The sequence below is a fragment of the Dermochelys coriacea genome, chromosome 8, assembly GCF_009764565.3.
Source record: "Dermochelys coriacea isolate rDerCor1 chromosome 8, rDerCor1.pri.v4, whole genome shotgun sequence".
Taxonomy (NCBI): domain Eukaryota; kingdom Metazoa; phylum Chordata; order Testudines; family Dermochelyidae; genus Dermochelys; species Dermochelys coriacea.
In genome coordinates, this window is record NC_050075.1 from 103,128,749 (window position 1) to 103,150,993 (window position 22,245).

The following is a 22,245-nucleotide window of genomic DNA, read 5'->3' on the forward strand; positions in this document are numbered from 1 at the left end:
GCTCTCCGAAGGTGGGTTTAACTCTCAGCACTCTACATCTGCAAGTGTAGCCATGCCCTCTGTGCCTTCCTGTTCCTTGTCTCCCCCACTTCCCAATTCCTGCTATAGGAACCCCTTTTCTTTTTAAACAAAAGGACTTGAAAAAGTATTGAAAAATGTTGTAGCTCTCTGCCAACACCTATGTACTTGCTGTGAATCCTGCTAACCCCTGCGATCTTTATTAGGTGATGGAGACATGCAGGTGGCTCTTGCAGCAGTCTGAGCAGTGCTGTTTGCAGGGCTGACTTAGTGTATACCATGGTAGCAGGAATAGGAGCTACTTTCACTGTAGCTGCATGCTAATTGCTTGTATTTCTGTCCTACTTATCAAACCAGTACTACTTCATGTGTGTTTTTAATTAGCATCCAAATTGTCTTGTCTTTTTTTTTTGCTTTCTTCTGATTTTGGGGGAGAGATGTCCGCCTATAATGATGAAGAAAAGCAGTGAACATTTTGGTTAGTTTAGGAGCACATATGCAACCCATGTTGATTTCCTCCTAACATAGGGTAGGTTTATTTACGCTGCCTTTGTTCTGCCACACAGAGATGGTCAGCAGTCAGCCTCTCACCATCGTAGATAATGGCAAAAAGAAAAAAAAAAAGAGGAGGACCAGAGCCACAGACCATCTCCCAGGGAAGTTTGAAGGTTGGTGTCAATTTGCAGTGCCTCTGATTTATAATGTCTGTATCCTCTTGGGCCCTTTCAATTTTCTAAGCAAAACAGTTGCTGATCACCAGTGCAGTGAAAATTAACACGGCTTCATCTTTTATTTCTTCATCACTTGTTTCCTTTAGTCTTCAGTGTCTTTATGCCTTGTAGTGAGCTCTTTGCCTTTGTATTTCCATTGTAAATTTGTTTTTAGAATGGGCATGGTGCAGAACATCTAAACAAGTGTTTGTTTTTTGAGAATATTTGCATACAAACTGTTTCTATTAAGTAACATGTACCTGTATATGTAAACCATTTTAGAACAGCTCAGTGTAACTGAACTGATCAATAAAAAAAAAAAAAGAACCCTGTGCGAAAAATAGCATTGAGTGAAAACCAAAAACTTGAGATAGTTACCCTAAATATCATTTTAGCTTTAATATTTAAATTCAGGAAGTATTTATTCTATAGATTTCTAAACCTAGAGCATTTTCTGATTAAGAAATGATGAAATATTTCCCTCTTTAGAAAATCAGCCCTCTGTTTTTTAATTTTCGAATCCCTCATTCAGTAAGATACTGAGAACATAGGAAAAGTGGTTGAGATTCCAGCATTCATTGAGTTAGAAACACTTCCTAATATTAATAGGATTGCAGTTTCATTCCTACAAGGAAATCCATTTCCATGTTGTTTGGGTGGCAATCAGAACAGATAAAAATTGAAGCGCAAGTAAAGCTGATGCATCTAAGTGAAAATGCTGCACAAGTACAACTTCCCCAGTTTATTACCAAGGGAGTTCTCATGGTTGCTGTTGTATTAGGGGTGTTCATCACAACAGTAGCTTGTCTTTACAATTCACCAAAATGCTTCTGCTAATGTTTGCTTTGTGCTGATTTTTCTGGCAGACTTGTACAAGCTGACTGCTGAGCTCCTTGGTGAGGGAGCATATGCCAAGGTTCAAGGTGCTGTTAGTCTGCAAAATGGGCAAGAATATGCAGTAAAAGTAAGTATAGTATTCAAGGAGGGAGTGTTTTCATTTGTGTCTGCATATCTTGTTCCTCACGCTGAATCAATGATAGAGTATCTTCAATAATTGAGTAAGAAATACATAAAGCTCTGTTTATTTCACACTCCCCCCCCCCCCAAAAAAAGTCTGTTCTAGTGATAAGTAGCATTGATAGACATTCCATACCATGCCCTCTGGAATGAACTGAAATATTTTAGCAGTGGACAGAGTTCACACAATAATATACCATATAATGGTTAGACTTCACTGCCTTCCCTTTCCGTCCTATTTTAAATGGAATTCTAACAGCTGGTGTTTTAATTTATGAAAGTGGAGGCAAAAAGGTCCATCGGAAGCATTTTTCTTCAACTTGTTTGAATAGCTTGTCATCTGCCACAGCGCTCCAATCTTTCTGATTGGAGGGTAGTCCAGGGTGGCCTATTAAATAGCTATGAGCTTTTGACAGAGCATCTCAGTGTACAGAGCGCACCACCAACCACTATAGTTATAGTTATTGCTCTTTCCCATCCTAAGTATAGGAAATACCTTGGTAAAGGTAAATGCTATGATGCAACAAACTCTTTAATGGCACCAACCTTGGGATTATAGAGAGAAACATTTTGTGCCTGTAGTTTTGAGGCAGTGATTAATTGCAAGTGAAAGTGATAATATCTAGACACTTCACTACCTGATTGTCTAAACACTAATCACTTGTGACACAATATTGGAGACACAAAAATGGAAACTGTTTTGAAGCCTCTTTAAAAATCTGGCCCTGTAGATACTGAAAGCCTTTATCTTTTGATTTGTTGAAGTTAAAAACTGAGATTAGAGCATTAACAATTTTATGAATAAACTACATTAAGGTATATACCTCACCAATAATATTGGCTTCTGAGCTTTTCTTTTTTATGGGTGAATTTTGTGCTTGTGAAAGTGAGAAACTATAATATTGGGTATAGCTAGTGATAGAGCCTGTAGCTACTTCACAAGCTTCTAGCCCACACATCTATTTAATTGCAACTTTTTTGCAACATCCTTGCCTTTCTAGTCCTCACCCTTTTGTTTTTACCACTGAGCAGTACCTGAAGTGCAAAACTATTGCAGCTTCCTGGTATTAAAGATTTGCTCAGATCTGTGAACGCATCACACTTGACTAAGTTATTGAATTAACTAACCAGCTCTCATCTTGGAATGAAGTCAAAACTGCGTCATTAGATGCCTGTAATAACCAATTCTTCTCTTTTGATTGCTAGATTTGAGTCATGCCATAAAACTTTCTTGTAAAAACTCAAAAGGATTTCCTTTTCCGGCCACAGAAAATTAAAATGTGGTAATTGGGTTTTGAATGTCCCTTTTTCTACTCTTTTCCAGTTCTTAGATTGCCCTCATTACTGCAGTATCTGAATGCTTCCCAGTGCTGCATTAAGTGCTGTGACTAACGCCTTCACATGTGAAATTAGACAAGCCATGGATATTTCCCTGGGACAGGGCATGACGGGATTTGAACCCAGGACCTCTGAACCCAAAGCCAGAACTGTACATGTGGGCCACAGAGCCATTTTTAAATATAGATTCCAATTCTTTTAACAGATAATTGAGAAAAATACCGGACACAGTCGGAGTCGTGTTTTTCGTGAAGTAGAAACATTGTATCAATGTCAGGGTAACAAGTAAGTATTGCTTATTTTTGTCTTTAACAGGTGTCTCTCAGAACTGGTGGTGTAGGAAGAGACAGAAGTGCATTTTTCTCCCCCATATCAATTATAATTTAGCCTTAGTGTTTTGGGTGTGTAACTCGCATGCCTACTACATTTTATTTGAAAGTTTAAGAAAATATTGGGGGGGAAAAATGAAATGTTAAAACTCTTATTAGCAGCCAGATCAGCATGGAGGTAATGGGTTTGAATGTTAAATGGCTTTCATTCCAATAACATTTTTAAAGTCCCATATTTGTCTGAAATGACCTTAAATACTATTATCTTAATATTTGTAGTATTCCTTATTATTTATTCAGCAGCAGGATTACAGCTCCACTGTGGCAAGCTCTGTACAAACACATTTAACCATGAAAATACTGTAAAAATGGAGATAATGTTGAGTTATCAAAGGCAATTGAAAGAATGACCACCTCATTAAGCATCTTTTTCATACTGCCTGGTGTTACAACTTCTTTTGTAAGGCCGTTTCTAAAACAACTGGTAGAACTTGTTAGATTCTTTGAGCGACGTGTCGTATCTCCATTTCTGGTATGCACCTAACAATGCATGTGCATCCAATACGTAAGTGATTTAAAAAATGAAACTTTCATGACAATGTGCAAAGCATGAATTTCATACTTACTTAAATGCAGGCTGATCTTGTGTGCTGTAATTCATAAGGCAACAAGGGATGTTTATACTTTCTGCCGCAATGAACACAGCTTAGCTAAGCAACACTTAGTTGTGACCTGTTGGTTATCACACTGAGCCCAAAGTCTACCAGATAGATGTTTCTGTCTCCTTCAAGCAGTGTTAAGTTCCACTTTATGACTTATAGAGGAGAAGAATGGCGAGTAATTATTTTTGTTCTTGCCTTCAGGACAGACATGCTGTTCCAAATTATTAACTGCAAACTATTACAGCTCACTTTTCTGTGTTGCCATTCAGCTGTTCTTTTTATAACCCTGCCTAGTAGACTGCTTTATGTTTCAGTGATGTGAAATTTAAGTAGTGGAATCTGTCTGGTGTAAGGTGAACATACAATTTTTTTAATCCCACAGGCTACAAAAATAATCTATTTCTCAATTAGTACTTTCATTTTTTGGTTACTTCTAGCACTCCATATTTTTAGCGCATATATAAATATATTTAACACACTTTTTCCATTGTTTGCTTGTTTTTTATTTTCTCTTTAAGGAACATTTTGGAGCTAATAGAATTTTTTGAAGATGACACAAGGTATTACCTTGTCTTTGAGAAATTGCGAGGAGGTACTGTACATCAAATTTGTGCATTTTTATTAAGAGTTAGCTTGATCTATCATTGTCTCAGTGTTTTAAAGAGAACTTTTTAAAACAGGATGAAGGATTTATTTTAAATGCATGATAAGGTGCATATTGATGTAACTGATCATACATTTACATATCTTCTGCTTTATAGTTAAATAATGAAATGTTCAACTTCGTTAGGCTGGAAGATTTGGAGTATAATTATCAAGTCAAATAGTTTCCATAGGGAAAGGGGGAAAATAGGATGAAATTTCAGAAACGTTTTGCATGATTTTAGCAGATCCAGACACCTCCGGATGTCATGCTGTCACATTGACACAGCACTCTCTGTGGCAGCACTTTACCTCCTAATAATATGATGTAGATGTTCAGTGACTTATTATTTTTCTGGAAGGGTATGGGGAACTGTTGCAAATAATACTTTGCTTCTGGCTTAGAACACTGAATTGTAACAGCTTGCTTATGAGTCTTTTGAGGACTTGTCTAATTAAGCATGCTTGGGCACTGGTTTTCAATAACATGGAAACTGATGGGTTAGTAAGGAGGATGTCTTAACCACCTCACAAGGAAGTGTGCTTTCTGCCACTGCTTGTCAGGAAAAAGTGGTGCTTGACAGGAGACAGTGCTAGGGGTATATGTGTTCTTTAGCAAAACACTAGATACAAATTTTCCCTTGAAACATCAGTAGTAATGACACATTTCAAAAAGTAAGATGCTTCTCTTGTTCTTTTAAAATGCTGCCTGATGATGTCCCCAAACTCTTTGATGTTGAATTCTCTTTTTTGCGGGAATTGCAGTCTTCCCATACAAGTTTAATTAAATAAGGCCCATCTCAAATAGAAGATGGGAATGGTCTTACATTAAATGCATGCTTTGAAAGCATGAGTCCCCTTTCTGTCTCCCTCCCTCCTTCCATGCTCTTCCCGAATAACTTGTAACCCATTTTATCAGAGTGTAATAAAGGGGCTGTGTGTATAGCTCCTGTAACAGTTGGGTTGGTGTGTGGGTGTATTTGAGTTACAAGAGGGGCTCGCTCCTTCAGCCCACATCCCCAGCTAACGTTGGGATCTGAACTCTGTGTGTAAGTTTTATACTGTGTATTTAAACTAGTACCATTGAAACGCGCTTGAAATAATGTGAGTTAGGAGTGAAGCTCTAATTTCCTATGCCTGACATGCAACACTACATATACTCCATCAGATATTGGTTTTGTCCTCAGCAGTGTGTCTGGCACCTCTGACTATAATTTGGTTTATGTGCAAGGTTGTATTCAGCTCTCACATCACTTTACAAATATATTTGTATGGGACTTCATTGTCCAAGCTATGTGGCTGTGCAGTTAGCCAGAGGGTTGCATAACTTGCACTTTCCTATTGCAGTCATGCCTTACTGTGACTGTGGTAATTGGTTAAACAGACTCTCAACTACTACCACTGTCTTTGCCCTGGAGCTTTTAAACAAAATGTCTAAATTGCTTATGTTTAAATCTAGCTTTTTTTTCCTTAATTTACATGATTAACCCACCTGAATGTGGAACAAGATTGAATTTTGAGTACATATTATTCATTCATTCCAGAGCATCCTAAAAGTCTTCTCTCTCCATTCCCAAAAGTCCCTTTTGAACAAATGATACAGTATACATAACAAATTTTATCAGTGCTGATGACGCACATGGGGAAATTGTAAAAATGAGGAGGACAGGTCACTGATACGGAACGACCTGGATCTCTTGGTAAACTGGGCGCAAGCAAACAAATGTGCGTTTTAGTACATCAAAATGTAAATGTATACATCTAAGAACAAAAAATGGAGGCCATACTTATAGGATGGGGGACTCTATCCACCACAACCCCCAAATCTTTTTCAGGTCACTGAGCATGAACTCCCAGCGTGACACTGTGGCCAAAAGAGCTAATGCAATCCTGGGATGAATGAACTTGCATACAAGTAGAGAGATTATTTTATGTCTGTATTTGGCACTAGTCTGACTGCAACTGGAATACTGTGTCCAGGTCTGTTGTACACAATTCAAGAAGAAAGTTGATAAAGCCATGAGTGATTAAAAGATAGGAAAACCTGCCTTATAGTGATAGACTCAAGGAGTGTAATCTGTTTACCTTAACAAAAAGAACATTAAGGGGTGACTTAATTACAGTCTAAAAGTACCTACATGGAAAACATTTAAAAATGGGCTCTTCAGTCTAGCAGAGAAAGGTCTAACCAGATCTGGAAGTGGAAGCTATACAAATTTAGACTGGAAATAATGTGTAAATATTTAACATTGAGGGTAATTAACCTTCGGAACAATTTACCAAGGGTCATGGTGGCTTGTCCATCACAGGCAATTTTTCTAAGAGAACTGCTGTAGAAATTATTATGGAGAAGTTCTGTGGCCTGTGCTATACAGGAGGTCAGAGTAGATGATCACAGGGATTCATTCTGGCCTTGGAATCCATGAATCTGAATATGTAACATCTGGAGGATGACCACATGTGGCTTTCCCTCAGTCATGCATTCTCTGTGGACTGGATCTAGGAACTATCTGATTCTATTCTCACCACTATTCAGTCTAATTCCTGTTTTGAGAAGAGCTAACAGACTACCTGTATACAAAAAGATATCTAAAATAAACTTTAAAAAAATCTTTCGGTGTTCTGCTGAATGAAACTGATACCTGAAGTAACATGGAACATTTTGCTTATTGGCCTCCTGCAAAGTTTGCAGGAGCTTTTCCACAAGGACGAAAAAGACAAAAAAGCTAATTTGCTTTTTTAAAGATGTATCTAACAACTCTACAGGAAAGACCCTCTGAACAGTAGACTATTAAGGGGCAAGACTTAGCAAACTAGAAGCCCTTGTCATTAGCAAGGTAGAGCTTGTGCATGATAGAAATATGTACTGAGAGCAGGCTTCCTCAGGCCCTGCAATGCTATTTCAAATGCTCCAAGAGTCTTTGTATCCTTCTATCAAGCTAGAATGAGGCTTGCTTTCTCTGTAAATATTGCCTAGTTACCATAGGCTTAGTTTTGACTGTGTTCACCATTGATCAGCCATGTCCCTTTCTCGTATGGGTTGCCACTATGCAAAAGTGGCAGCAGCTGCCTAATGGATAAATATGCAGGAGGGGAACATCACCCTCCACATAGTACAGTATGTGAGGCTTCCTTCCTGGGCATCTACCCATTCAAAATAATAGGACTGAAGTAACTCTGTGTAAACATCCGCTGCCTCAAGGATTTCATATCAACAGGTGGCAATTTGTTCTTAGTCCTCACCACCTGATCTTTCTGGTAAATATAACAATCATGCTGAGTGTGTGGGGAGAAAAAAGAGAGTTTAGGGCCATTTAGTATGGTAGGAGCCTAGTGGGCAACATTAACTGTAAGCCTTGAAAGATTTTATGTTGGAGGAAAATGTAAACCTATGTGGGGAAAAGTCTTTATCCTGTATTAAAGGGACACTAATATTGTCTGAAAGTTGATCTACGTTCACTAGTGTCATGTGAAAGGTCTTGTTCAGGATTCCAAGCACAGAGGGGGACATTCTGCCCGAATATGTCAGCATCTCACCTTTACTTTAGTGGAAGTTTTGATGCATATCTAAAATAAGAGGTTTGGTTTTGGCACTGAGGGACAAAAAGTGTGTGTGTGTGTGTGTGACTTCTACAGAAATTTATTCATAAGTCAAGCATATGTTACACAAGGTTAGATGACACCCAGGTCATTCTGTACCACAGCTGGTATAGTCCCACTGTGCTGTAGCAAACGTTCAGCAGCAACCCAGGTGCTGGGCCATGGTTAGATCAGTTTTTGAAATTCACTACCAGGCCAGTGGTATTTTACACACAATATTTGCAAATCTGCAGTAATACCCTGATTTGGTAGGAAGTGGGTATCTTCTGTGCACTTGCAGTTCATTATAACATGCTAGATTTTCACTCTCGCAAAACTGTGTATCAAGTATGCTGCCTTACATCCTTTTTCTATCATTCTGAGTTTTGTCTAAATGTGCTAGTTACCAACAAGCTAATCCAAAGAATAATCAAAGACAGGATTTTAATGTTTGTTAGTTACATTTACATGTTAGTTTATATTTTTATGGAAAACAAATACCAAATGAAACAAAACCCATGTAACGCATTAATTGAGCACGTATGAAATCCTATTCTAATGTAATTACGAATAATCTTCTAAATTTTAGCACTGTTCACACTTGGATCAGACCTGTGCTAGTTACAAAGAGGTTGAAGCTAACTCAACTCCAATCCCAATATACGCAGGGTCTTTGGCGTTTGATACTTGCAGTATTTACATTCAGTAGCTCTGCTTCAAATAGTCTCTTCTTCTGTTTGCCTGTCACTTTCACAGGTTCGATCCTAACCCACATACAAAAGCGAAAGCACTTTAATGAACGGGAAGCCAGCAGGGTGGTAAGAGACATTGCATCTGCTCTGGATTTTCTGCATACAAAAGGTAAAACATAAACTCTATGTGCTCCTAACTGAGGTTCTACATGTCAAACAAATTACAAAATTAATCCATAAATATTCAGAATTAAGCATTAACTTTGCTAACCTTTCCAGTCATGTCAAATTCCCAAACATTTTCTAGTTAGAGTTGTGTTTAAGTGGGTAACTCCTGTTGGAAATCACCCGCCAGGGAGAATTAATATCGAGAGTTAGGTCTGTTTTTGTTTGGGGCTTAAACCAGTATGTGATGACTATTGGAACAGAACTACTTTTACTTTTTGCAGTCTCCTTTTAGTCTTACCTGGATTCTTTTCACAATATTTGTCCAGAATAGCTCTATTCAGCTGAGTTTTACAGTAAGATCTGTTCTCCAGCCTAAAGGCTCCAACCATGCTAGTAGCTGCATGCAAGCAAATCCTCATGCCTGCTTGAAGACGCACTGATTTCAATAGAACTTTGTGCAGGAGCAAAGACGTGCACATCTTTTTGTGGAAAATAATCTCACTGTAAAATTTGTTCCCTATCCTTTATAGGATTTGGAGTGGATTCTCAAGCTCTAAATTAAAATATGTTGTGTGTGCTTTGCACAGCTTTAATATATAGACACAGAACTCAATGGGCACAATTAAACTATTAAGAGTTACCATTTGGCTGTTTGGTGGTCCTATCTGAGTTGTTACTTTGTTCATTATGTGCTCTCATTACTGCACCATCAGTGTGTCTGAATTAGATTGCATGTAACCAGACATTAAATCTCACTCTACAATGGACAGTATAAAGCTATTTACTTCCTGCCCTTGTTCCACTCTACCAATCAGGATTGCAAATGCTCTGTAGGTTTAGGATTCTGTCAAGATATTGAACACTTTGGCCCAGGTTCAGCAGAGCACTTAAGCATGTGCTTATCTTTAAGTCCCAGAACTACTCATGTGCTTAAGTAGTTTGTTGGATTGGGGCCAGAGTGCTCAACACCTTGCTGGATTAAACCCATCAAAGGTAAAGAATCTATATAATATAATTCCAAGATTGTTACTCTGAAGCCTAAAACGTCTGAGTCAGCGTGAAGGGTTTGAAGCAGCTACAAGCATGGTTGAAAGCTTTTGGTTCAGAATATCATCGTGTTCAATCAGTGGGATATGTAGTCTGTTCAGTTCATAAATTCTCAGCCATTTTTAGTTGTTTATACACACGTGACTTTACAAATTGTACCTGTACAACAGTATGGGCTTTCGGCTACTAATGTAATGTTAAACAATTGAGGAACAAATAAAATGGCAGACTTAAGGTATATGGATTATTATATATCTCTATTCACGTTAATATCAGAAGTCAAATTGGGGGGTGGAATACAGAGAATCTAGCTAACCAGTTTATGGAACTGATTTATGGAGAAAGATGTATTGCTAATCTTAATAGCTTGGCTATATAATGACTAAGGCGAGGTAACTATCTACAAGTATAAATGCTGAGGGAGAGAATGGAGTTTTGACAGTTTACAGCAGCTGTGGATCTGCCCCTTGTGTGGCGTGGTTTGAGAGTTATGGCCTAGAGCAGGGATGGGCAAACTTTTTGGCCCTAGGGACACATCGGGTACAGAAATTGTATGGAGGGCCAGGTAGGGAAGGCTGGGGGAGGCTATGCCTCCCCAAACAGCAAGGTGTGGCCTGGACCCTGCCCCAGTCCAAAACCCCCTGCTCCCCACCTCTAACTGCCCCCCGGGACTCCTGCATCCTATCCAAACACCCCTGCTCTCTTCTCCCTGACCATCCCTCCTGGACGCCTGTCCCCTATCCAATCTCCCCTGCTCCCCGCCCCCTATCCAACCCTCCCTGCCCTACGTTACCTATGGGGTGGGGGAAAAGGGGGCTTAGTCCTTTCCCTGGGCGTTTCCCCGGCTCATTTGGCTGCTCTCCCTGGCAGTCGGGCAGGGCTTGCTCCCTCTCTGGGCTTGGCTGCTGGGGACAGGGGCCAAGCATGGGGGGGGGACTGATTTGCTCTGCCCCTGTCCCTGGCAGCAGGGCCCCTTGACCACTCTCCTGCAACCTCCCACCCCTGCTCCTCTCCTCGCCTCCCCGCCCCCCGGGTACTCCCCCTGACCATGCTGCCCTGGAGCACCAGGTCTGGCCGCGCTATAGCCCTGCTGCCTGGCCGGAGCTGCAGCCACGCTGCCCAGGTGCTGGGGGCACTGTGACTGCAAGGGAGGCAGGAAGGGAGGGGAGCAGAAGGGGAGGGGCCAGGGGCTAGCCTCTGCCCCGCTTCCAGAGAGTTGGGCTGGCTCCTCTGCAACCTGTCCTGACCCTGCTTCTAAGGAGCTCGGGGGCCAGAGGGAAAGGTCCTGTGGGCCAGATGTGGCCCACGGGCATAGTTTGCCCCCTCTGGCTTAGTGATGGGTAAATTTGAGCAACAGAAAGTTCAGGCAGAGTATCTAGGGAAAGCACAAATTGTTAAGGTTATAGTAAAATCATATGTTAACCTATATATAGGTACTGTCTTGTGCATGGTATTGACTGTTCAAGACATACTGCAGATGTCAGCATGTTAAGCTTTCCTCACATTTTCCCAGACATGAAGAGGTGAGCGTGTCTAGCAAAAGTAGATGAATTTATTAAAAAAAAAAAGTTTGCATTTAATATTGAGGCACTTAGTGTTGGGAAATGTCACTAGTAAAATCCAAGATGCCTTAGTTCCCCATTTAGCTCATTTCCTGCTCTGGTAATTACTGTGAATCATTAGCTTTCCTTTGGAAAGGGGAGACAAGGGAAGCTTTTGCAAAATGGCTTCCATAAACAGTGACTCAACTTTTTGTTTGTCCTGGTTTGGATTTTGTCATTTGGTGAAGAGCAGTACAGCATGAACATCGCTGCAGAATCACCTGCAGTAATAATTCCTTCGATTTCCCATTTACTTTATGGTTCTACTGTGTGGCATTAAAATAATTGGTAAGCGGCTCTCACAACATTAAAGTAAACAGGAAATTAAAGCAGTGTTATCACACATCATTTTGTCATGATGCTGATGCTGCAAGTGACTTCTTAACTCAAATGTTCCTTAACAGCAAGACAACTAATCTTCCAGTTAGCGATATTCTAAAACATAAGGGAATGACAGTTTCCTCAAACACTCACATGGCACACTTGGGAAGAAACCCCATGGCTAGATAACAAACCATTGCATGAATATTTAAAAGGTGGCTGCTTTCCTTCCAAGGCACTGTGGAGTAATTACAAAGTGAATTTGTTACATAATGGACCCAAAAATGCAAATGAGAATCTGCAACCCACAAAACCTTAACCCACAGCAGTGAAATACATTGTAGGAGCTGGAGACAAAGAGGGACAAATATCGGGAGACTAGCTAGAAATACCAGACATGTTGTCTTAAGACAGTCTTGATCACACCACTCTTCCACACACACAAGCGAGTTGCACCAGTATTAACACTTTGAAGAATCCTTTTGGTTAGAAATGTAACTATTTTTCTAGTTAAACTGCAGGAAATGGCTTAATGTCCTAAACTAATAGGATTTGACTCTTCTCCTACCTGGTTATTTATAAAGCACCCGTACTTTCTCATACTCCAAAATAGTAAATAGCAGGTGTGTCAAAGCTTAGCAACTTTTGAAAAATTGTGTTGCTGAGATGGTCATAAACTGCAAGCAGGTTAGTTGTGCAGTTCAATGATTTACTTCTGGTGATTCATTTGCTATAACCGCCCTTCTTAAATTTAATTTTGGATGCAGAATTTTTGGTAACTGGCTGATCAGGTGCATGAAGTGCTTCAGTACTATAAAACCACCTTCATGTGTTTGGATGGATGTGTTTCAGGTGCCTTCTTAAGACTCACTTTTTTCTGTGATGCCCTCAAGAAATCAGTTAATCAAATAAACCTCCAAATTACTCCCTTTTCTGGGTTTCTTGATGTTCCAATTATCTGTGTTTTGGTGTAACGGGGTCAGCGCCTACCTCTCGTGGGTGCCCCCTTTTCTGTGGCTGATAGTGCCTGCAACCACTTCTTTTCACTGGGGGAGGCACCCACCTCTTGTGGATGGCCCCTTTTCTCTCGATTAGATCTTTTTTGGTCTTGCATCAGGGCTTCACCTGCCTCTCACAAGCACTCTTTCAGCTGATGTTTATAGATTCATAGATTGATTCATAGATACTAAGGTCAGAAGGAACCATTATGATTATCTAGTCTGACCTCCTGCACAACGCAGGCCACAGAATCTCACCCACCCACTCCTGCGAAAAACCTCACCTATATCTGAGCTATTGAAGTCCTCAAATCGTGGTTTAAAGACTTCAAGGAGCAGAGAATCCTCTCTTGACAGGTCTTCAGCAACTCAGCTCTTCGGCCGAGCCATCTACACTGTCCCCCCCCTTCCGGCGTATACAGTCCCAAGTTCTTATTTCGGCCCTGGTATGGGGCTGTAACTCTTAGGCTTCTTCCCAGAGGCAGTGCCTTCTTCAACCACCCAGCCGGGGCCCATCTCAGTACCTGCAGCTGGTGATGTTTCAGAAGGCCTCCCTGGGCTCAGTCTTCAACAAGACCAGCAGGGCCCATCTGGGTACCTTGCTGGCTTGGCCAGGTTCTGTGCTTAGTCTCCCTGGGCTTCAGCCTGCCTGCACTCACCTTCCACTGGTCCTGCTGCTCTTCCCACCAGCCAGGTACCCGGTCTTCAGCAGACTTCCCTGGGATTCAGTCCTGTCTGCAGTGAGCTGTCCACGGTACTGCTGCTGCTGCCCTTTCAGCCAGTCACCCAGTCTTTACTTCTCGAGCTCCATCCAGCTGCAACTGAACTACTGTGCTCTGCTGCTAGTCTTATATAGGGCCCTTCTGGCCCCCGATTGGTCATTCCATCAGCCCCTCTGATTGGCTGTTAAACTATCATGCATACATGTATGTGTAAATATTTCTTACAGTTCATTGGTTTTAATAAGCCACTTAGTGCATTGTTGTTTTGGTGTGCAGTGAGTAATTCCAAAGTGTTTCAAATGATCTTTTTACTTTACTGACGCTTATACATATGTAATTTCATAAAATAAATTCAGCGGGACATGTACAGCGCAATCCAAATGTACACTGCTCATCATCTAGTTATTGTCATTAAATAACCTTAGGCTAGATAGCTTTTTATATCAGACCTAGACTTAGAATAGCCTTATGAGGCTCCCTTGTAGTGAAGAAAGGTAGAATGAGATAAACATTTGAGGGAATCTTACTAATGCACATTTTATCTCGTATGTTTTAGGCATTGCACATAGGGATCTGAAGCCTGAAAACATATTGTGTGAATCTCCAGAAAAGGTGCTCTTTTATTTTCTTAATCCCTTGTTAAAGTGAACATTTTCAGGCCCTGGGGACTGACACCTGTGTAATTATTTTGTTAGTTTCTGGCTTCCATAACCTCTTAACTCTATTTTTTTTTTTTTAACTTTTCATTTTCAGGTGTCACCAGTGAAAATATGTGACTTTGACCTTGGTAGTGGAGTGAAACTGAACAGTGCATGTACTCCAATAACTACTCCTGAATTAACTACTCCAGTATGTAACCCTCTGTTTTCTGCCCCATTACTTATACTGTAAAGCAACCACTGAGACCTCTAAAGGAGAGGTTATAAAGGGATTACTCGAACTACTCTAAATATGGAGAGATCATACTAAACCAATTCCTTGTCTAGGGGTGCAGAGACTGGATTGCAGGCTTTCTCTATTTAAGGGATAGGGGAGGGAGCTCCATGTAAATGATTGAGAACCATCCAGTTATGCACACAGCTGGCCTTTTGCAAACAAGAGGCATTTGTCATATTTGCCAGTTGTGTCTTGTCTTAAATTGTAAAATTTTGGGGATGAGAAGCCATGTTTGTGTTTGTACAGCGGTTTTCATGGCGGATGCCTGATTTTGACTGAAGTCTCTTGGCACTGTCTCCATACAAATAATACATAGTAAAGCAGAACAAAAATCACTAAGTGTTTCAAAGCACTAAAATGTGCCCATGCAATTCCAGTTATAATGAACTTCCAACTGGAGAGAAGCTCTGTTTGGGGAGGAAATCAAATCACCGTAAGATAGCTCTGTTGCTTCTCTGTTAAAAATAATCCTTTTGTAAATAGTAAAGGAATAAAGAAATACATCACAGTAGAAGATGCACCCTTTGAGCACGGGTTTAGTAGCTAGGACTGTCCATCTCTAATCCACTACCTCGGATTTTCCATCTGAGGAGGGAAAGAACAATAATCACACCCATTAACCTGCTATGAACATTCTGTGTCTTTCATTGTTTAACAGATGAAATACAGTTAGCGTATGCAAAGGATATTTCTTGGGCAGCTGCAAAAACAGCTTAGGTGGTTTTCTGTCTGTTTCCTCAGTCCTGAGGGGATGCAATACAAAAATAAAAGGATGGAAAAAGTGCCCTTGTGGTCCATCTGCTACTGACTGAAGGAATTGTTTCGGCTTTTGATTCTGTTTGATTGCACATGTTTCTGCAAGCAGCTTTTTCACATGATTTACCCTTCTCAAATGCCGTCACGAATCTTGCTGCGCCATCCAAAAGCCAGTGGTGTAGTTCGCAAATGATAGCAATAACATACTCTGTGCATTAGTTGGTGCTTCTATGAGGTCTATTAGACTTTGTGATTCACAGCCAGGAAGACAACTTGAATCATAATTTTGGGTGTTCTCCAAAACATCTGACTAAAAGGTAGTGATCCTCTTAAGCCAACCAACTTTTTTTTGCATTGTGTATTCTAAAATATTTGTGTTATGTGTATTAAACACTCTGTCTTGACAGAGATCAGACTCAGTGAACTTTTAAAATTTTGTGTATTTGTTTCTCTGTTAGTTCTGACTGTTGCCCAGCAACTGGTACAGTAGCTGATTATTTAGCTATTTGTCTGCTTTTTTGTTGGTCACTTCTAAATCGTGTGAAATCTGTCATTACTAAAATTCCCCTTCGTTTGTTTTTTGAATAAGGAGGCTTTTGCATAGCATTTATTTTTATAGGTAAAGATTGGGTTAAAAGCACATTTTCAGTACATATTTATACAGTATTATTCAGTATGTAATATTTGGAATTGGTTGCTGAGCCTCAGAGGACTGAGCAATTAAATTATGGGCAGAAGACTGAATTTTAAGCTACATTACTGCTTTTCCGCTGTCTGTGTAGTTGTAACACACATCGCTACATAAACCCAGACAGTTTATTTTTGGCAGTGCAATGAAAGGATAATTTGAGAGTGGAGCAGGAATTAATTTTTAAAATTTTGTATAGAAGACCGTCCACTTATATTGCTAGATTTTTTTTGTCATAAAAGCAGTTAGTTAAATATGCATTGCATTTTGAAAAAACATAAACATTAAACAAGCTTTTTTTCAAAAATTTCCAAGTGCTCTGTGCTCCCCTTTTCCCTGCACACCTAGGACAGCTAGAGCTGGATATCTCACTTAGCATTTTGCATGGTCCGAGAACTTTCTAAACATTAAGCCTCTCCGCAGCCCCATTTTATTCTTGACGGATGCAAAAGCAGAATAGTTCTGACTTAAGAAATCTACATTGCTCATGTCAGAGCCATGATTAAAATTCAGTACATCTTGGCTCCTAGTCCCATCTTTAGACCACTTCTTACAATCATCCCAGCATTACTCTAAGTAGTTCATCAAATATGACAATTCTATCCAGTTTCATGGTCCCCTTTTTGCAGGTTGTATTGATTGCATTGATTGTTCACCACCACTCCCATTGAAAACGAATTTGAATTCTCTGTTTACTAGTGTGGTTCCGCGGAATACATGGCACCAGAGGTGGTCGAAGTCTTCACAGAGGAGGCCACATTCTATGACAAGCGATGTGATCTGTGGAGTCTGGGTGTGATTTTGTATATCATGCTCAGTGGCTACCCTCCTTTTGTGGGGAACTGTGGCACAGACTGTGGCTGGGACAGGGGAGAAGTCTGCAGAGTCTGTCAGGTGAATGCATAATCTGGGATGTTTGGGAGAGATTTATATAACTGAACTTTATAGGGCTGGCTGGCATATAAGATTGGGCTGCAAAGCAAGTCATTCTGGGTTTTTCCTATAACCCAACTAGTAATCCTCAGAGAATAAACTTTAACTGATAAGTGTGGAGGATGAGGTAGAAATGTGAGTTACGGATGCTAATATACTGAGTGCCCCTCTTAAATTTGCAGTCTGAGAGTTGGCAACCCCTCTTCCTCTCATGGGCTAGGAGACTTGCATCTCGGTGTTTGGGCCTCTGGTTACACTGTCACTAGCTGGGTTTAACATAAACTACCAAAGCCCTCCAGCTAAAAGTGAGAAGTTGGGACCTGCTGTTTTGAAGGGTATAGTATTTTTGGGTTTGAAATATTGTAAAGGGCAGGAACAAAACCTTTTCTCTTACTTGTAGTTAATATTTAGTGTAAATGAATATTCTTTTGGCAGAATAAGCTCTTTGAGAGTATCCAGGAAGGCAAGTATGAGTTTCCAGACAAGGACTGGTCTCATATATCCAATGATGCCAAAGATCTCATCTCAAAGTTGCTAGTTCGTGATGCCAAAGAAAGACTGGGTGCTGCTCAGGTTCTTCAGCATGTATGGCTGCAAGGGGTAGGTATCCTTTTAAAGCATTGCAGATTGGCTTCTCCTGAGTCAGACTACAAGCCATCATCTTCAGACATGACCACTCTGCCCATATCTGTATCAGTGTGTGCCTTGATTAATGAAGTAAATAAAATCCAATGGTTTTATTCCTCAAGCTGCTGTTTGCACCATGGATAAGTGATATTAGCAGGAATCTATCTAGGTGCTAATGTAAGGCACTCTTTTTTGCTCTCCAGCATTACTGGCCTGTGTATTTAAATAGCTTCCCCTGTGGCTGCCAGGCACTGGACCGGAGAAATTGTTTTGGGGACATATGATCTCTAACACAGTGATTAAGAACCCTGGTGAATTCTAGGTGATGGCTTTGAGGATCCTTAATATTTTGCATGATCTTGTATGTTAGTTTCCAATTCAGGAAAGTATGTACATCATATTTGTACTGGATACAAATGTAGCTTGTTCTGCTGTTCTAGTCATACTATATTTAGAGCTTCCCAATTATTAAACTGCCTTAAAGTTGCGCAATTATTGAAACCCCATGGGATCTCCTTTAAAGACAAGGAAGTTGAGAAATGTGTTGAGTCCTATTAAAGTCTTTAGAAAATAGAAAATCTGTCATTGTATATGAAGTGTTTTGGTTGTAACGATGTGGGGTGGGCAGAGAATAGATTTCCCTTGGAAAATCTTGGGCAGCACAAATGCAAGTACAGTAAGGAAATTTACCTAACTTTTTAATTAAAATTTTATAGCAGGCTCCTGAAAGGGGATTACCCACGCCACAAGTTCTTCAAAGGTAACCTTCCTTGTTAAGAATCTGTTGCTTTAGTTGAGAATAACATCACAAGACAGGCATTGCACTGGAACCCTCAGGGCAGGAGGCGACAAAATAGAACAAAGATAACATGGACCTGCACAATAGAAGCAGAACTGAAAGCTGTCCGAATGACCTGGGAAGAAGCTCAAAGTGGAGCAGGAGACCACCAAAGATGGAAGGCAGTGGTGAAGGCCCTATGTTCCACGTGGAATAAAAAAGGCATGAGAGCAAGAGAGATTTAGTTGAGGCAACACTTACTGATTAAAGTAATCTCACCACCTGGGTTCTGGGGGAGAGCATTAGGGTAACAACTTGGGAGAGCTCCTTTAGGGAAAGCACGCTTATTTTGCACATGGTTGCAATAATTTTTTTGTTGTGCTAATGCTTGGAATTTTTTTTTTTAATATCCTAATCTTGATTAGTTGTGGGAGAGGCAATAAAGGGCATTCCTCTGTGTTGAGATACTTGGAGGGATTTGAAGGGTGGGATGGGAGATGTGGGGCACAGGAGGAAAGACATGTAAGCGCACGGTGTCTAAGGAAGTTGTTTCAATGATGGGTGAATGATTGCTGCACCCACATGGTCTGATCCTTCTCCCATTGAAGTCAGCGGGAATTGTGCCATTAATTCAAGAGGGAGTAAGGTCAGGCCTCAGTAACAGAGTTTTGGTGAAAAATTCTGAGCAACAGGCCCTGTGGCAGAGGGGTTTTGCAAGTCTGAACACCCAGATCCTATTCCTAGCTCTGCTACTGGATCACTGTGTGTCTTTGGGTAAGTCACTTTACTTCTTGGGGCTCATTCCCCTCTGTAACAAGAGCATTGTACTTACCTCACTCAGGTTTATGTACAGGGTCTAGTTATAGAGAGGCTGGGGTCTCTCGTTATTACCATAATACAAATAATAGCAGCAGTGTTAACTTATTTCTGAAGTGCTTTCTAAGTCTGTCTTCTGTGGCCCCCATTACTGTAGTATCAGTTCGCTTCACAATCTTCTAATGTATTCATCTGCACAACACCCTGTCAGGTGGGAAACTATTATCCACCTTTTACAGAAGAGAACCAAGGTACAGAGAGACTGTGACTCACCCAAAGTATCACAAAGTCAGTGGCAGAGAAGGGACTTGAACCGAGGTTTCTGGAGTCTGACTAGTGCCCAAACCATGGGACCAGATCCACATTATAACGTGAATCACTAGTCGTCCTAACAAGTACAAGTGTGAAAACAAAACCTCAGTGTCTTGCTTGCTAAACGAATGTTTCCTTAAGAAGACTTGGCAGGTGCATAGTTGGGTCCAGTGGTTTCTGTGCATACGTTGAATAACCTGATTTTCCTTTTCCTGCAGAAGGAACAGCAGCACGAAAGACCTGACGCTTTTTGCAGCAGAGGCCATTGCTCTTAACCGTCAGCTGTCGCAGCATGAGAATGACCTGGACGAGGAGCAAGAGAACATCGCTCAGGCCATGTGTTCCATGAAGCTTTCTCCCCCATCCAAATCCCGCTTAGCCAAACGCAGAGCAATGACCCAAGCCACCAAAAATGGTGACTTCCAGCCAGTCACTCATGCAGACCTTTGACATGCTGATCTTGCTGTAGGGTCCAATGGGATTGGTCAACTTTATTTCATGTATTTTAAAGTCTAATAGACATCAAGGTTTAATGACTTTTAGTAGTAAGCTCACTTGTACCTTTTAAATGGATATATTTTGTAGGAATGTTTTTGCTTGATGGATTTGGTAGATTAAGACAATTTAATTGAAATTCTTTTTAAACTAAAGAAAGCGAGGTTGCTGCTATGTTTCCAGAGATGATAAACCACTAAGCTTTCCTTATTTTCTATTAAAAGAGCACACTTTAAAATATAGACTTGAGGACATTTGGAAAAGTTCTCTTGCTTTGCGTGTCCAAGTACAAAGGCATTCTACCTCCAACTCAATCACCCTTGTGTAGGAAACTATGGTGCTGCTCCTTTGGGGCCTCTTGGTGCTGCTGCTTTAATCAGCTGGAGCTGCTGCTAATGATTTACTCTGTACATTTCTTTTAACCCACCAAAAGGCCGTTAGTGCCCCTTGTCCTTAACACCTGCTGACTCAGGAAGTGCAGAGGATGCTTAAGGCTGGACCCTGCAACTTGATGAGCCCTCTCCACTCCCATTGGCTTCAGTTGGAGTTAAGCGCATCCTTGAAGATGCTGAGGATGCTCAAGCATGTAACAGGATCAGGGCCTTGGAAACAAAAATAAATGCCAGGAAGTAGATTTTCATCTTTTGGGGAGGGGGTGCAGTGGGCAAGCACGTGGACCCAGAACATTGTTTTATTTCTATACCAGACATCTCTTTATAGTCTCATAACTAGAATGTACTCACTCATATCAATTTCAACTGTTGCTCTCTGTTTTAATACATAAAATTCCACCTTTTCTTGCCAGTTACATTCTTAAATCTGAATCTGATATAGTAGTCTTAGCAGAGAAACTTTAAACAAATGTATGTTATACTAAGAACAATGATGTAGGGATCTTTATCTTATGAGGAGCATGTCTCTAATTACTTTTTCCTGTGTTATCCTGACTATTTCTTGATGTCGGAGGGGTGAATGCACAGGTTCCAAGCAATTATTATTTTGGTGAGAAATCTGAGCTTTTCCAGCCTGTGGGAAGATACAGTTTGTGTGAGGGCAGGGAGGGGGCATGGTCAGGCACTTGCAGCAGTCAAACCAGGTGGGTGAGGTTTAGATCAGAATGTTTTTGTTACTGCATTGTTACATTATGCATACTGAGCCAAGGTGGTTCAAGAGCGATCATGGAAGTGCATTGGCCCAAATTTTCAAAAGTCTCTAGCAATTTTAAGTATTCAACTTGAGGTAACTTAACAGCACTTCATTTTCAGAAAGCGCTCAGCACCCACACTATGAAAATTGGCCATTTTAAGTTGTCTCAGGCTGGGCATGCAAAAGTGCTAGTCATTTTTGAAAATTTATACTAATGTGTCGTGGCAGGTGAAAAATATGCCTTCAGATTTCAGGATTAATCATCCTAAACAGCTAGAGAATGAACACCGGAAATAATCCAGTAAACCATTGGAAATGGAGAAATCTGAACTATAGCAGATTTCATCACCCAGTCTGTCAGAGTTTCACATTTGCCTTTTGAGAAGTGTGTATTTTTATATATAAATATTTTTATACAACATGCTGTATTAGTGACTAATAAGAAAATGTTATACTTTATTTAAACTATTTTATATATTGTGCCAGTGGTAAAGATTATGAATTGTACTTAGCCTTGTTTTTTAAAATGTTAAGTTATAGATTTAATACATTCCATAATTTACTGAGTATTTTTGGTCTGATTTTGGAGACTGAAAACTCAGGAAGCAATTTGCTTACCGCTCTCTGTTACACTCTTGTTAACTTGTGTTCTGAAAATTAAACTTAATTTACCTTCTGTATTGTCTTTATCCATCTCTGGTGTTGTGTTAGTCTCTTTCATGGTTAAACTAATCAACTAATTTTAGATTTTTAAGGCCAGAAGGAACCATTATGATCTAGTCTGACCTGTGTAACTCGGGTCATAAATTTCATCTAGAGATTTCCTACATCAAGCCCAATACCTCTGCAGATGCTACTGTCCAGTGGAGGTAGAAGAAGCTGCATTGTCAAGGTGAGGGGAGGTCAGCTGAGCA

At 40.4% G+C, this 22,245-nt stretch overlaps 1 protein-coding gene across 4 annotated transcripts in view; it reads left to right on the top strand.

Moving 5' to 3' along the window:
• Positions 1–22,008, top strand: part of MKNK1 (MAPK interacting serine/threonine kinase 1) — a 36,857-nt gene extending 14,849 nt beyond the window's left edge. For 2 of the 4 annotated variants that reach the window (XM_038413307.2, XM_043520243.1), the window contains exons 4-14: positions 585–686; positions 1,595–1,692; positions 3,289–3,368; positions 4,593–4,666; positions 9,052–9,156; positions 14,401–14,456; positions 14,598–14,693; positions 16,924–17,118; positions 17,593–17,757; positions 18,501–18,544; positions 19,909–22,008. In XM_038413307.2, the coding sequence (XP_038269235.1) occupies positions 585–686; positions 1,595–1,692; positions 3,289–3,368; positions 4,593–4,666; positions 9,052–9,156; positions 14,401–14,456; positions 14,598–14,693; positions 16,924–17,118; positions 17,593–17,757; positions 18,501–18,544; positions 19,909–20,140 (1,247 nt within the window). In that variant the 3' untranslated portion in view covers positions 20,141–22,008. The remainder of the gene's footprint in view (positions 1–584; positions 687–1,594; positions 1,693–3,288; positions 3,369–4,592; positions 4,667–9,051; positions 9,157–14,400; positions 14,457–14,597; positions 14,694–16,923; positions 17,119–17,592; positions 17,758–18,500; positions 18,545–19,908) is intronic. The other 2 variants (XM_038413308.2, XM_043520244.1) reach the window with 1 other exon arrangement.
• Positions 22,009–22,245: the final 237 nt, after the last annotated feature.